Source organism: Ambystoma mexicanum, chromosome 3q (genome assembly GCF_040938575.1).
Source record: "Ambystoma mexicanum isolate Mex_15411 chromosome 3q, UKY_AmexF1_1, whole genome shotgun sequence".
Taxonomy (NCBI): domain Eukaryota; kingdom Metazoa; phylum Chordata; class Amphibia; order Caudata; family Ambystomatidae; genus Ambystoma; species Ambystoma mexicanum.
The window spans coordinates 1,220,554,593-1,220,569,876 of record NC_090926.1 but is presented as its reverse complement, the minus strand read 5'-3'; the positions used below and the strand labels follow the sequence as shown (position 1 = coordinate 1,220,569,876).

Sequence of the window (15,284 nt, the reverse complement as noted above, 5' to 3'; positions counted from 1 at the left end):
CAGTCTTTTTTGCTTGGGAAGGCAGAGTCGACCACTGGACGAAGGAATCCGAAGAACAACTTAGAAGAGATGCCTGCTGCAACTCCTAGACCATTGGTTTGCCCGGTGAAGCCCTGCTGCTGTGCTGAAGCTCTGAATACATTCAGAGACGCCCTGCAAGGACAACTTCTCTTGGGTTGGTGGGACCAATCAACCCCAAAGTAAACTCGTTTGGACATCTTCTCAGAGCTGGCTGTGCTTCTGCTGCTGGAACCAAAGTGCCATGGAGAGGAACACCAGAGTGCATCGCTTTTAAGTCTGACCCGAGCGCCAGGAAGATCCTCCGGACATCCATGAAGCAGGAGTGACCAAGCCTGAGCCACCTCAACAGAGTGTTGGACCCCAGATGCGAGGAAAGTCTGAAGTGGTATCCAAGAACCGTGGTGTTGCTATTTGCTGCCAGACGCGAAGAGCTGAAACCGCAAAGTGCCTCTGAATTGGTTTTCCCATTGCTGTTGCTGACCTTCCCATTGCAGTGCAAGAGTCCCCAGACGTCCTCCCTCTTGTCCCCACGACTGAGGTCCACGAACACCAGGATCTGCAGAGCTGTACTGGAACAGAAGCCAGCAGGAACCATTTCTTCTAACCAAATGTAGTGTAAAGTTAAGAGGACTTACCTCTTGTGGCATAGCCTTACTTGTTCTCAGCTGAGACTTGTCTTGTTGCCCTTGCAGCATTGCTTACAGCTTTGCCCGTCACAAGCCTCCCAGCTTGTGGCCCTTCAAATTAATATTATTTCTACAAACTTTTCTAAAAACATTGTGCAAGACTTTTACTTGCCTGCAAAGATCTTCAGCTCCCCTAGACTTTGTTCAACTAACATTGGCTGTCCTGGTTCCCTGAGACTCTTACCTCTGACTCTGTGCCTTTCCCTGTCCCCCAGGAAATGAGTAAATTTGCTTGGCAATGGAAGGTTTAAAAAGTACTTACCTGTTTATGAGTTATTTGTTAACCTTTGTTTTGTTCCCCAATCAAATCTGTTCACCAAACTCAGTATTGCTCTAAATGTACCTGTGATAAATCAATGTCCAGTGCCCTAGCTAGGAAGTGTCTGTGTGCCATCCCCAATGGGTATCATCTGATTAGGAGAAAGAGTGTGTTGAAGTGTATTATAATTGTTGCATGTTTCGCTCCCTTCTGAAGAAGGCTTATATAACTGACTGTTAAATAAATTAATAATTGTTTAATCAAGAAACCTTGAGTTTAAGTGTTTATTTGGATAACTGTCACTGTGAAACTGTTACAACCCTACTGCTCACATTGACTCCCCTCGTGCGATCAGCCTGGCTGCTCAGCCACACTAACAACCTATGTAGTACAGACTTCTACCAAGGGTTGGGTTCATATTGCCAGGAGGTCAGGGTTGCTGCAGTCTTCCAAAGGATACTGCACACAATTTTACTTAAGTTTCTTTAAGAAAATCTATTAAAAGAAACTTAAATGTAGCACCAAAAGTGAAAATAAGTTGGTCCAGGCAAATGCCTTTTCCTGGTGACTAAGCTCACCTGCGGCCTGCTCGATCCAACCTAATTAATTCCTGCTACTTTTAATTGGTTACATTTCTGTATTCTGGCTTGACTATTAACCAAGTCATCGTGCCTTGCAGGGCTGTTCTAGTAACTTAGTAAGATTTTAAAGTGAATTTTACTTTTCCCTTTTTAGAAGTGGGAAGGAAAATAATTACAAATTACATTTTCACTTTAGTAAAAATTTTATTTAGTTTATGTTGAAGCATTGAAGCAAGCTTTGTTTTTTGTAATACTGACCTGGTCCATGGAGGGGCTCTAGTTATCTGGAGCCCTGCTATAGTCTGTCGGATTTAGCGGTCTGAGGGCCATTTTCCTGGGGCGTGTAGGAGGTTCTCTGTGGGAGTGAATTTCTCAATTGTTAGTATATTGGTTTTCAGCTCTGTGACTTAATGAACTACTTGGAGGCTGGAATTGTGGGGTACACCATTACCCCTTTAACCTGGGCGCTATCCGTGCCCAAATTAGTGGGTTTATAGTATGTCTTGAAAACCACCAGGCTTTGCTCTTGGAGCTGTCCTTGGCGTTCTCTAACATTTTGCAGATCACTTTTCAGGACACGATAGTTGCACGTAGATGTGAGTCAAGCTCCCTTGCTGATATCAGTTTGTTGCATCACTTCTTGGATTCCCACCACCCCCTTTTCACATAGATCTCAGTCATCCTGGAGGAAAAGCAAAACCTGGCCACAGAGAACAAGAGCCTCAAGGAGCGGCAGAGCCACCTGGACAGCTTTGAGAACACTGGCATCACCGGCAAGAAATTGCTTCTGCTGCAAAGCCAGATCGAGCAACTGCAAGAAGAGAACTTCAGGTATGGGAAATGGGAGGTGGAGGGGAGCTGTTGGCAGGTTGTACTTGTGCTGCTGCCCCTAGCAAGAAAATCTGCTGGCAGAGTGGGCAGTTGCAGATACTATAAGAGTGCACAATCGCAGTTCTATATGTCTCAGAGTGTACCAGTATGCTGGCTGCATAGAGGCTTTCTTGGGCAGAGGCATAGTCTCCTTGGGCACATCGAACTACTCTTGTGCAGGGGGATGGTTGATTGGGAAGCTACCTGTAGCAGGTGTTGACAGTGTAGTTTTGATTCTGGTTTTCAAAGAACTGGACACTGGCTAGTGTCCTTGATTGTGAAAGCAATAATTTGCACACTCAATGTGTCTCCTATGTGCCAAGTCGTTGTTCTGCAGACAAGTCTGCAAAGCACAACTGAGCTGTGTAATAATTGCCTCAGATGGGGCTGCTGTCTTGTTGGAGCCTTACTCAGAAGGTGATGCTAAGCCATCATTTGGATGACGTTTGGGTGGTTCACTGTAAGGTTTCTATATCCCTACAGCTTGTCTTTAGTGATTGTCGCCTGTGGATGCATGTGGTTTTGTGTTTGGTGATGGGCAAAGGGCAGGGACTTGGCCAAGCAAGTCTCATTTCTTTTTTAGTATTTGTTCCCCTCAATCCCAGCAGATATGGTTTTCCACGTTTACTTCCTCCTTTTAACTTGTTTTGACCTACAAGTGGCGGCTTTGTAGGAGGGCTCTACCAAGGTAAAGCCTGTTTGTGGCCCTGATCCTGCAGGGATATCGCTAGTGTCCCTCAACCTACATGGTTGTTACTAGCTCATTTGTCCTTTCCTGAGGGATGCTGAATGCATGTCTCTTCACAGTAGAGCCTACCACTGTTGGACCAGCCCTGGTATTTGTGTGCATGTGTGATTATTTTAATTGTACATCTTGAAAGCTTCTACATTTGTAGACTGTTCGCAAGTTGAAGAAACTGTTCGGAAGATGGTGTTCATCCAATGTTTTTTTTTTTTAATTCTTTTTTTTTAAAAAATAAACATTTTGTACTAATGGCATGTTTTGGTTTTAACATTGCCCTTTGTGGAGACCTGCTGGTGTGCAATGTTCCTCTGGTCTCTATTGCTCTACTCCCTTGACTCCTTTGTCAAGGTACATTTGTGACTGTGCACCATGTTGCTGCTCTTCCTGCAGGCTCGAGAGTGCGAAGGATGATTACCGTATTCGGTGTGATGAGCTTGACCGGGAGGTGCTGGACCTGCAACGTCGAAACGAAGACCTGACCAGCCTGGCTGAAGAGGCACAGTCCCTGAAGGATGAGATGGATGTCTTGCGGTAAGCATGCTATAGATGTAGACTGTCACATACTCTGGTTGACCTCTTGTGCTGAGAAGCTAGTTAAAATATCATACAGTGAAGGGGCTCGTGACATACTCGTACTAAATAACTTGTTCATTATAATCCTCTAAGCCAAAATGCTACTGCATTGAGATACTGCGATTTAAAATATATATTTATTTTTAAGATGGTTAAGGCAGCAGTGGGGTCTCACTATAGAGAACTCTACCTTCAAAAGATGTTTGTAAAGGTTTTACTGGAGAGTTCTGGCCTTCAAATGTGACGAACATGGCATAAGAAGTGTTGTTGCAAACTTCATATGTGATGGTTTGGATATGTGTCCTTTTGCGAGTGAAGGGGTGAGAGGATGGAAAGCGACAATCAGGAGTGAAAATTCCTCTGCGGTTAAGTTCTCGGTAGCATTTTCCAAGGATGTGTACTGTTTTAGCTCCAGAGACTGGACAGCTAATGTTAAAGAATCAGAGACAGTATAGGATAAGGAATAGCAAGTGCTTGTAATGAGGCAGTAACTAGAGCAAAATAACATATTTCTGCAAGGGACTGATTTGGGCTGGGACCAGCCTACAATCTGGATTTAGCGTGTCTTCTGAGGGATTATAGCGACTCGCCTCTAGTTTAGGGAACCTGATCACTGGGAAATTAGGTTGGTGTTAGATTGCTATTAATGCTTTTCTCGGACCGCAGCCTAGCCTGGATATGGAGAGGAGATTGTGAATTTTCAGAAGCTAGAAAAACACTACTACCTGGTTCTTTCAATGTTTCCCTACAAGAAAACTAGGTATATATTTTTTTATGAGCTTCAGATTACATTTGTTGTGTGCCTTGGACAAAGTGGGGCCACATCTACATGTATCAAAAGAGATGCAAATTTGTCGATAGAGTGAAAATCTTTCTGTATGTAGCAACGCTATACATTTGTACATAAGCCTTTCAATTCTGAAGGATTTTGGCAAAGATTGCGAAACTGATTTCAGAATCCATTAATTGTTGCCCTGTTTAGAGTTATTGCCCTCATACATGGAAAATTGGGAGAACAAGTCTTTTAGGATAATTCTGAAAACTACCCATGAACTAGTTTATGGTAATTGTGTATGTCAAAGTTTTATAATTCAATTTACATTGAACTAAACATTTATCTGATTTGGTTCAAATGCTTAATATGTATTTTATGAAGTCATGTGTTTCTCCATATTTCCTAAGGCGTCTGTAATTTTCTTTTGTAGTACACAGCACCTTTTGTGCAGTGCTACTGGTAGCCCTTTGGGATTTCCGTTGTATTTACTTTCATTCTCCTTTTATGTGTGAACTACTGCTTCCAAGGGTAAAGGATACTTGTTATTCCTTTTACATTTTTCTATTGTGAGATCAGCACTTCCCATCTTATGTGGAGCGCTGAAGGGTTACTTGGTTATCCCCCTTCGCACTGATCCTGTAACATTTCTGTTAGTGACGAGCATACCTTCATGGCTGGTGTAGTGGACAGGTTCTACCGACGTTTGTGCAGTTTTTACACGAAAGCTGTCATCACAGCCACGGTAATGTATAGAAGGGTCCCCATTCATCTATCATGGTGGCTTTTTTCTTAATTAGCCTTTTTTTAGTGTGCCTATCCTTTCTTGGTCCTTCATCTTTTTTCTGGGTGGGGAAGATCCTGGTTTGAGGTTTCTTCGGCGGCAACCCTTTGTGTAGCCTGCGAGGTACCATAGTGTCTGTGAACCCAGGAAACTGGGGAATAGTCGAAACTCTGCAGCCCTTTGTCTGCTGGCATGTCTGCCTGGGTCCAGTTCCAACTTGGAGGCTGGGTGTCCTGAAAGGACAGCCACCCCCAAAGTTTGAATGTAGCATGAAGCTGAATACCATTTGACCACTGGAACTGAAGATGTAGACGACCAGAGACGCCTGCAGCCCCTTCCAATAACTGGTGAAGTCTGCTGAAGTGACCGCTGCTGTCCTGACCCCGTTTTCTTATCGACGGGGAAGTGCCAAAGAGGATGACTTCCTCCTTTGGACTGGTGGGCATAATTGGTTCCATGACTAAATGCATTTGAGCCATCCCACGACGTGCTGCGACCTTCCTGGGCTGCAAAAGACCAATACCCTTGGACCTGCGACCATCCTGCGGTGCATAATCTTCTGAAGAACGAATCTACCTGAAATGTTGGTGGACTCCTGTTGGACCTCAAGAAGCAAGATTCCACTCCTCCAGGTCATCTCATTATAGTCGAGGACTGAGTAAGTGAGGCAAATCGACCTGAGGAGAATCACTCTTCACTGTGTCTCTGAAAAGTTGCCAAATCTTCAGACCGAGATTGGAGCACAAAGAATCCAGCAGGAAGGCAAGGCCAGATGTCAACACAAGTGCGTGACTCCTCCAGACAGTGAGGCCAGGAGGCCTTTGGGAAGAAGGTTTTGACGGTTGGAGCGATGACTGTCAAGGCGGCAAATTCCTTTGCGACCATGGTCGGATATGATCGCGAAATGTGGCATCGGCTGGCCCCAATTCTAGAACATATGCCGGAGCAGCACCGCAAGGACACCATGCTGTTGGTGCGTGAGGGTGAAGAGGCCTCCAACCACAGCATAAATATTGCTGTGGACCTGGCGGAGTCGGGATTGAAACAAAATAACAATGGGGAGGTGTTGTGACGCCAGGCATGGTAAAAATGCACTGACTTTCGGCCGTAAGTAAAATATAAAGTCATCGACATGCCCTGTGAAGGCGAGCACTTGTTTGGTGAAAAGATCAATGAAGCCCATAAAGGGATGGAGGACATGGAAACGGTTAAGTCCTTGGGTTCCTTTCAGAGTGGGTGCTCTTTTCGCCTGTTTCGGAGTGCTTCAGGTAATGCCCGGTTTACTTCCACCAGGGACTGTGGGTACAGTCGATCCAGTTACTCCAGTTACTCCTCGCCCTGTCGGCGCAGAAAAATCGAGACTTCCGGACTCAGCGGCAAAGGGGTTCGCAGTCCTCCGCATCTTAAGGGAGGCCAGCTAAACCACAACAATGACTGGCTTATGAACCATGTGCTAGGGGGCAGGGTGGCTATGCACATGGACGAGTGGAGAAAATTAACATTGGATCGCTGGGTGTTGGACACGGTGCGTCTAGGCCACTTGTTGGTCAGGTGTCCCCCCAGTTCCTATCCCACCAGTGTATGTCTTACAGCCGCATCTTCAAATCCTGCGGCAGGAGGTGGGTCTCACTGAGAAAGGGGCTATAGAACCAGTGGCAGAGCGGGGCCAAGGGGTTTATTCCCGGTACTTTATGGTGAAGAAGCCCAACGGCAAGTGGAGGCCCATTCTGGATCTTCAGGCGTTAAACAAAACTCTGCAGTGGCTGAAGTTAATTTCTGGCGTCGTTGGATCTCCAGGATGCATACTTTCACATTCCCATGCGGTGGCACCACATGTTTCTGCGGTTTGTAGTCGCTGACGAACACTACCAGTTTCGGGTCCTCCCGTTTGGCTTGAAGTCTTCCCCCAGGACGTTCACGAAGTGTTTGGCACCGGTGGCCGCGTTCTTCTGACGGGGAGATCCTCATGTATACCCCTACCTGGGCGACTGTTTGGTGAGGGGTTAGTTACCGGGGAGGGCGCAAGACAGTCTCATGGCTACCATGCAGCTTTTGCAACGATTGGGATTAGCCATCAACTTTGAAAAATAATTTTTGACGCCGTCCAAGGAATTGGTGTTTCTAGGAGTGAAGTTTCTCACCCAGCACAATCTGGTGAAGCCCTCCAGTGAGCGTGTCAAGAAATTGCAGCGGAGAACAGGCCAGTGGAAGGAGGGCACAGTGGTGTCAGGCCGAAGCTGCATGACGCTGTTGGGGGCCATGGCTTTGTGTATTCCGCTTCTGCCAAATTGTTCTCTTCATGAGGCCAATGCAAGAGTTCCTAGCGGACCGATGGGCGCAGAGTCGTGGGTCATGGTCGGACAAGTTGGTGGTCAACAGAAGTCTGGTGGACATGCACGGCCAATCTGCTGTGGGGCATGCCGTTGCTGGAGCCGGAGTTCCAGTTTACGATTGTGGCGGATGCCTCCTCAGACAGGATGGGGTGCTCATCTCACCGATTCACAGGTGCAAGGCCTGTGGTCTTGAGGGAAATCTCTGATACACATCAATGTGCTAGAGTTGAGAGCGGTGCACTGGGACCTCGTCATTTCTGCTGCGAATGCACGCATCGGTGGTGAGGGTGTTGACGGACAATACCACCACAATGTTTTATCTAAGGAAACAGGGGGGCACACTTTCCAGGGTCCTGTCAAAGGAGGCGCAGGTCGTTTGGCATTGGGCTCTGGCTCAGGAGATCACAATTGTGTCCTATCATCTGCCGGGGGTGTTGAATGTTCAGGCGGACGCACTCAGCAGGGACGCCGGCCAGCTGCACAAGTGGAGGCTGAACGAGCAGCAGGTGTCCAGGGTCTTCGGCGATGGGGCATCCTCATTGGATCTTTTTGCAACAGTGGAAAACGAGCAGTGTCTGTGCGCCAGCAGGGGGGCTCATCCAGAGTCTCTGGGGGGATGCGTTTTCGTTCCAGTGGAAGGGCCGGTCCGCGCATGCATTCCCCCAGTTTCCACTCATTCGGCGGTCCCTACAGTGGATTCGGAGATACCAATGCTGTGATTGTGGTGGCCCCGTACTGGCCCAGGCAGACGTGGTTCTCCGATCTCCTTCATATGTCGATGGAAGAGCTGATTCGGTTGGGGGCGGCTCCGGATCTCCTGTCTCAGGACAAGGGCAAGGTGTGGCACCACGATCCGGGATCTTTAAGCTTGACGGCTTGGCTCCTGGCCACTTTGAGTTTGGCCATTTAGGTATTTCCCGGGACTGTCGATGGATTTTGGAGGCAGCGAGGGCACCATCCATCAATATCTCATATGGATTTAAATGGAAAAGGTTTTGCGAATGATGTAAGGCCCACCCTGGAGTTGACCCGTTGAACATTTCTCTGGCACAAGTTCTCCCGTATCTATTGCATTTGGTGGAAGGGGGCCTGACATTGTCATCTATTAAGGTGCACTTGGCGGCAATATCCAGGTTCACTAGGAGGCGGCATGCTGCTCCTCTATTCAGTGATCGGTTAGTGCATTTTTTTTTTTTAAAGGTTTGTTTCGAACTTTTCCTCCTGTGAAGATGTTTGCACCGGTGTGGAGCCTTAATGTGGTACTTTCAGTTTTAATGAAACTGCCTTTTGAGCCTATGTCGATGACTCCTTTTTAAAGTTTCTATCATGGAAGGTGGCTTTTCTGGTGGCAATTACTGCGGCCAGGCGGATATCGGAGTTGCAGGTCTGGCCACCGACCCTCCATACTTGAGATTTCTAAAGGACAAGGTTATTCTGGCCACTAACCCGCACTTTATCCCTAAAGTGCCGACCGCATTCAACAAACTCTCTTCTATTTCTGTACCCTTGTTTTTTGCTACGGCATCTACGCCAGCAGTAAGGGCCCTGCAATCTCTGGATGTTAAGAGTGCTTTAAAGTTTTATTTGAATCGCACTCAGGACTTCAGGAAGTCGAAGCAGCTGTTTGTGGCTTATGGTCCGTCCAACAAGGGACAGGCTATCTCCAAACAAGGGTTCTCACATTGGGTTTTCTCTATGATTTCGTTGTGCCACTCGAAAGCTGGAAAGCCTTTCGTTATGGTCGGTATTCCACTGGTGGATATTTGCCAGGGAGCCTCCTGGGCGGTGCCGCATACCTTCACCCAGCATTACTGTCTGGGCAGCAGCATGTGGATGATGTGCAGGTGGGGCATGTGGTCCTGCAACGCCTGTTCCAATAAGGTAAGCCCCGCTGCTTCGGGGTGTTTATGTTGAACTTTTTCACTTGATTGGTTGTTGTCTCATGTATGTGATTAAGTGGTATTTATTGGTTTGCCTGTTAAACTCCACCATGCGTGGGTGGTACTGCTATGTAGTCTATTCACAGCATGTGAATCCATGAAAGATCCAATGCTGGAGAAGGGAGTAGTTTCTTACCTTTTAACTCCATTTCTCCAGCGTTGGTATCTTTCATGGATTTACATGTGCCCGCCCCTGCATGCAAATCTGGTTTGTGTTTCCTCTACTTTGGAGGTTAAAATCTGAAGGGAAGCCACAGGGGCGGGGCTATTTATACCACACGTCGTATTGGGGGGGGGGTGTCCTTGAGTGTCCCCGCCTAGGCTCCAGTGTGTCTGCGAAGGCAGGAAGTGGGGGGGAGCTTTTCACTCCCCTGCCCCTTGTCTGCCAGAGTGCCTGAATGGAACCAGTTCCCACTTTCTGTAAAATGCTGAATTTGCAGTGGACTGTGGGAAAACTGAATATAAGGTGAGGTTCCCAAGGTGAAAGGCAGGTCGACCACTGGAACAGACAATCCGAAGCTGAAGACTACCAGAGATGCCTGCCGATCCTTCAGTAACCGTGAAGTGACCACTTCTGTCCTGACCCCTTTTTCTTATCGACCGAGGAGCTCTGAAGACGACTCCTTCCCTTTGGCTGGTGGGACCAACCAGCCATGAGACGAACTACAAATCGAGCCCTCTCACGAGGTGCTGTCTTTTCAGAGCTACAGACAACAAATACCAAGAGACCTCTGAACCATTTGCTGTGCAACGTCTTTGCAAGTCTGACTTCGTCCAGAACTTTGAGCTCCAGTTGGACCTCTAGAGGCAATATCTCACTCATCTAAGTCTCCTCACCAGAGTGCAGGACTTCAGAATCGAAGATTGACCAGGCGAATCCTGTCCTTTGTTGGAGCTGATGAAAAGGCTTCAAAACCACAGACCGACCAAGGAGACTGAAGATATCCGTGCCAAGGGTCCTCGCTCGAGACTGCTGCTGAGACATCCCATTCAGAGTCCTTACTTTTGTCACCAGATCGAGGAATCTGGAGACCAGATCTGCTGCTGCTGCACAGAGGAGAATCCAACTACATTTACCTCTTCAAACCTAAGGTACTGTGGGGTTAAAGGTAGAACTTAACTTAAACCGAGGAGTCACTCCAGTGTGACCAGAGTGCGTGAAGGTGTCCGGGGTTCCACCCTACCTCTGACCCAGGCTTGCCAGCTTGTGTCCCTTTAGGGAGTCCTTTTGCAGGGTCCCTCTAAATTTTGCTATATTGCTGAGTATCTTGTTCTACTGACTGAAAGTATCCTGAGGCACTTTGCTTATTCTGCTACTTCGTAAGGCTTTGGCTCCACCCCTACACTGACTTTTTCGTATAGTTAGGGATTGGACTTTGAAAGCATTGGAAGCTCAGAAAAGTGTCTCTAGAATGTTAAGTTACTGTGTCCTTTGTCACACTTTCAGCTTTACTTATGCAATTTCAAAACTCCTTTTGTCTCCTCTTGTATTTCTGCTTTACCCTCTTTTTTTCCATTTGCAGCCCTGTCGGCTGACGAGGCTGCGTCAATTCTCTTCTTCACTCTCCTTTTCGCTTGATACACTCCATCCTGCTTCTGTTTTATATCCTATGCATAAACCTCAACCTTGTCTTATCTCCACGCCATGCAACCTGTTCTTGGCCAAGTAAGAAAGATGCTGGCTGAAGCTTAAAACTGCAGCCGACTAGAATTCCTATTCTTCCTATCATGCTCTCTACAGTGAGTGTCTTTCAGCTAAACATTTTTTTCTTCTTCTTCTGGCCTTTTGACCCTTTCCGCCTACACCTGATTATTTGATTAATTCTACCTTATTAGCCTCCAACCTTGCTTCATATTTCTCCTCTAAGGTGTCTTCTTTTTGTGCTTCTGTTGAGTCTTCTAGCAAACTACTCCTTTTCTCCCTACTTCATCTCCAAGGGAGACAATCGCATGTTTAATTACAATCTTTAATGAGGAGTCTTCTCTCCTACTGGCCCGGGCTCACCCAACCACTTCCCCAACTGATCCCATTACATCGGCATGTATTCCGAAAGTCTACCCTTCTCTTGTTTCTTACCTTACATCTTTGTTTAATATCGGTCTATCCACCTCCGTATTTCCTTTATTCAAACATACCTCCATCATCCCGATATCTTCTGCTGATCCATCCCTTGCTACCAATTTGTCCTATTTTGCTCCTCCCCTACCTTTCTAAAATCCTTGAACAAATTGTCTATTCTGAAGTCTATCTTTGTTTGTCACAACTCTATTCGTCACAACTCTATTCTTCCCTGTATTCAATCAGGGTTTCGGCCCTGGTCATTTGATTGTCTGCACGTTACTCTAAACACTCATCTTCCTTGACCTTTCCACAGCTTTTGATACTGTTGATCATTCTCTTCTATTAGCTGCTCTCTTCTTCTGGTTTTGATGTGTCTGTTCTTACTTGGTTTTCGATCATACCTGTCCCAGAGAACATTCTGTCTGCTGGGCAGGGGCCTCATCTGACACGCATCTGCTCACTTGTGGTGTTCCTTGAGGCTCGGTCCTCAGTCCTTTCCTTTTTTCTCTTTATACATCTCCACTTGCTGATAGCTCCTTTTGGTCTGTCCCATCACTTTTATTGTTTATGTATTCTTACGCGCTACATGCCTGTAGCGCACACAAAATAGACAACATATACAAATGGACGGATGGGGATCAGGACCGGGAGAGGCAGCCAGGAGTTCTAGACTGGTTTAACCTAGCTTGAGGTTAGATAGGTTTTAACTGCCTCCTTAAATAACGACGGTGAGTTAGACATTTTCATTGCCAGTGGGAGGGCATTCCATTCTCTAGGAGCCAGCACAGAAAAGCTTGCACTTCCAAATTTAGCTAATCTGAACTGTGGCTGATTAAATTTGTGTTCGTCACTGGAGCAAAGATGTCTGAAATGGTGATCAACAACCAGTCGCTCTCTGAGATACTCTGCTTTTTCTATATTTACCACTCTTCGCTTAGCCATCCACAATAAGCTCACTGCCTGTCTTCTTGCCATTTAAATCTTGGATGTTGCACCACTTCTTCGTACTTAATGCCACTAAAACGTAGGTGCTTTTCTTTCCCGCTAATACTGTTCCACCTCCCTCTTTTATATAATTTTCTCCGTCTCGGTTACCTATTCCTTCTACAGCCTGTAACTTCTTATTTCTTTAATTTCAGATGGCTTTCTTTCCATTCTCATCTAAAATTTAATTTGTCTAGTTTTCAAATCTCTCTATGGTCTTGCACCTGAATACCTTTCTTCTGTGGTTGTGCTATACACTCCATCTCGCTTGCTTCGTACCTCTTCACATTTTCTTCTTGCTGTCCCTTGTCCTCCCTGCGCTCAGTTTCACTTTAGTATTATTAAGAATTCCTGTGTTGGTTAGTGAAATAATTATCTACCTTCCTTGTGTAAATAAGAATACATGTATATTTCGTAATACAACATTTACTGTGTAAGAGTTTCTATTTACTGAGTTCAGAATACTAACCTACAGCTCACATCTTCCTCCTATGATGAGCCTGACTGCTCTGCCATGCCACCAAGATCCTTATGGTAGTACAGACTAATACGAAGAGTTGGGGACCTGAATGCCAAGGGGTCGTTTTATAGAGTCTCACCTCAAGTGGACTTTCGGAAAACTCCCCTAACAGAAGGATTCTTGAAGCCTAGGCTCTGTGAAATGTATCCTAAGTAACTTACCTTGTGTTGGTGTTGTTTCTATCATAAGTGTAGCCCCTATCTCTATTTATTTTGTCTTTTTTTTTTCCTGGACCAGCTGTGCAAAGTATTAGAACTACTCCGGGCCAGGGACAGACCCCACTGACAACACTTGTTTTTCTGGCCTTGTCCGGACAAGGGTGTACTCTTCCCTTCCTCGAAACAGAGACCGTTCACGTGTATACCACCTCTCCATCCCAGACCAGCTAATCTGGTGGGGCCCTAAGCAACCTGCAGATGAAAGGTTATTAGCTCGAGAGATGGCCACAAGTCTGAGTTTTGGATGTTAATCAGGCACTGTACACAAGAGGGGGAGTTTTTGTGCCTTTCCAGGCTTATATAAAAAAACACGCCCTCTTTCAGTTTCCTATTCCACTCGCTATATGAGGACAAGGTAGAATATACCATGTAAAACAGCCCCGCAACATATGAACTTTGAAAAGTTCCCAACTTTGCTTACCCTGGGCCTCTTACATCCATGTCAACCCTTGCATTAGCCCCTCAGACACTTTATACATTTTCCCCTTTCCCCACCCACCTTACGGCTGCCAACTGCCATTACTTTAACACTTTAACTTAAAATAAAACCCAGCCCTCTTGATATAAGAAAACAGCATTTTTAACTCGTCTATACACAAGTGTTTCAAGGCGTGACACGGCAACAGAGGGGGAACAGAGGGAAAAACACTGCCCGCGATCCTACTAGGCCAGGTGACATTCAGATCGTGCAGGGGAATGGGGGGAAGAGGAAAAGTGTGGGGGAGGAGGGAGTGCAGTACTTGGGGTAAAAGAATAAATGACAATAAGAGAAGTAGGGCCAGCTTGTGGCGAGAGCAAACCAGTGTCAAGTGCCGGTGGTCGACTGTAGGGGTACAGAAAACAGTCCCCAAGTGGGGGTGATGCCAGGGAGGCAGTGCAGGAGTGTAACTGGCAGGGGAGTGGACCTGGGCCCGAGAACAGGGGGTGACCAGTACAGTTTCAGCCAGGAGTTCAGCAGGGGAGAGGAGGAGAGAAAGCAGAAGCAAAGAGGAAGGTTTTGTGATGCTTCTGGAACCGGAGAAGGTTCTCCAAGTTTCAGGGAGGCTGGAAGTCCGTTCCAGAGGGAGGCCCCAGCCGAAGAAAGAGATCTGCCACCAACTAGTTTCTTGGACTGTCCCTGAGGGAGTTGGAGGCCGATGAGCGAAGAGCTCGAGAAGGAAGATATTTAGGAAGAGAGAGTTGGAGGTATTGAGGCCCCAGAAGGCCTTGTGGACAATGCAGAGGGTTTTCAACTTAATCCTCGCAGCCACTGGGAGCCAGTGCAGAGATTTCAGTCCTGGAGAGATGCAATCCCTGGGCTTGAGTCCAAGGACAAGTTTCGTAGTACTGTTCTGGATGAGTTGCAGAGGGCGGAGAGTAGAAGCAGGCAGATTTCGAAAGAGGCTGTTGCTGTAGTCCAGCCTAGAGAGAACCAGAACTCTGGAGACGGTGAGCTTCTGGGGGAAGGTGAGGAAAGGAAGAATACCTCTGAGGAGGTGCAGCTGGTAGTGTGACTTCTTAGAGATGTCAGAGATGTGAGGAGAAAAGGAGTGTGTGGAGTCGAAGATGACCCCTAGGTTTTTTTGCCTCGCAGGTGGGAGCAGGAAGAGGACCACAAGAGGCCGGCCAGAGAGTGACCGAAAAGGAGGGAAATTGTTAGTTTGCATTAGTCGGTCACTTCGCATAACCATAGTGCACAGTACCTTCTTGTTGCAGTGCTGATGCTGAAGTTCCTTTCCAAGTTAACTTCTTCCCCTCCCCCGGCCCCCCGCTCTGCCGTTGGGGGATGTCGCGGGACACCTATTTGCGATCCGTAGGTCTGTGTGAGCCCTCACTACCTCCTAGGGCTTTTTAAAACCCTTAATTCTCCACCTGGGTCTTTAGGAGCCCTTCCTCCCTTTGTGGCTTTGGAAGCCCATAACACTTTTAATTTCGTTTGTGGTGGTGCTGCTTGTGC

General features: G+C 46.8%; 1 protein-coding gene across 2 annotated transcripts in view; it reads left to right on the top strand.

The window, feature by feature from the left end:
• The window catches only part of HOOK2 (hook microtubule tethering protein 2), a 595,676-nt gene that overhangs the window by 299,509 nt on the left and 280,883 nt on the right, over positions 1–15,284 (top strand). For both annotated transcript variants that reach the window (XM_069604124.1, XM_069604123.1), the window contains exons 9-10: positions 2,218–2,378; positions 3,553–3,693. In XM_069604124.1, the coding sequence (XP_069460225.1) occupies positions 2,218–2,378; positions 3,553–3,693 (302 nt within the window). The remainder of the gene's footprint in view (positions 1–2,217; positions 2,379–3,552; positions 3,694–15,284) is intronic.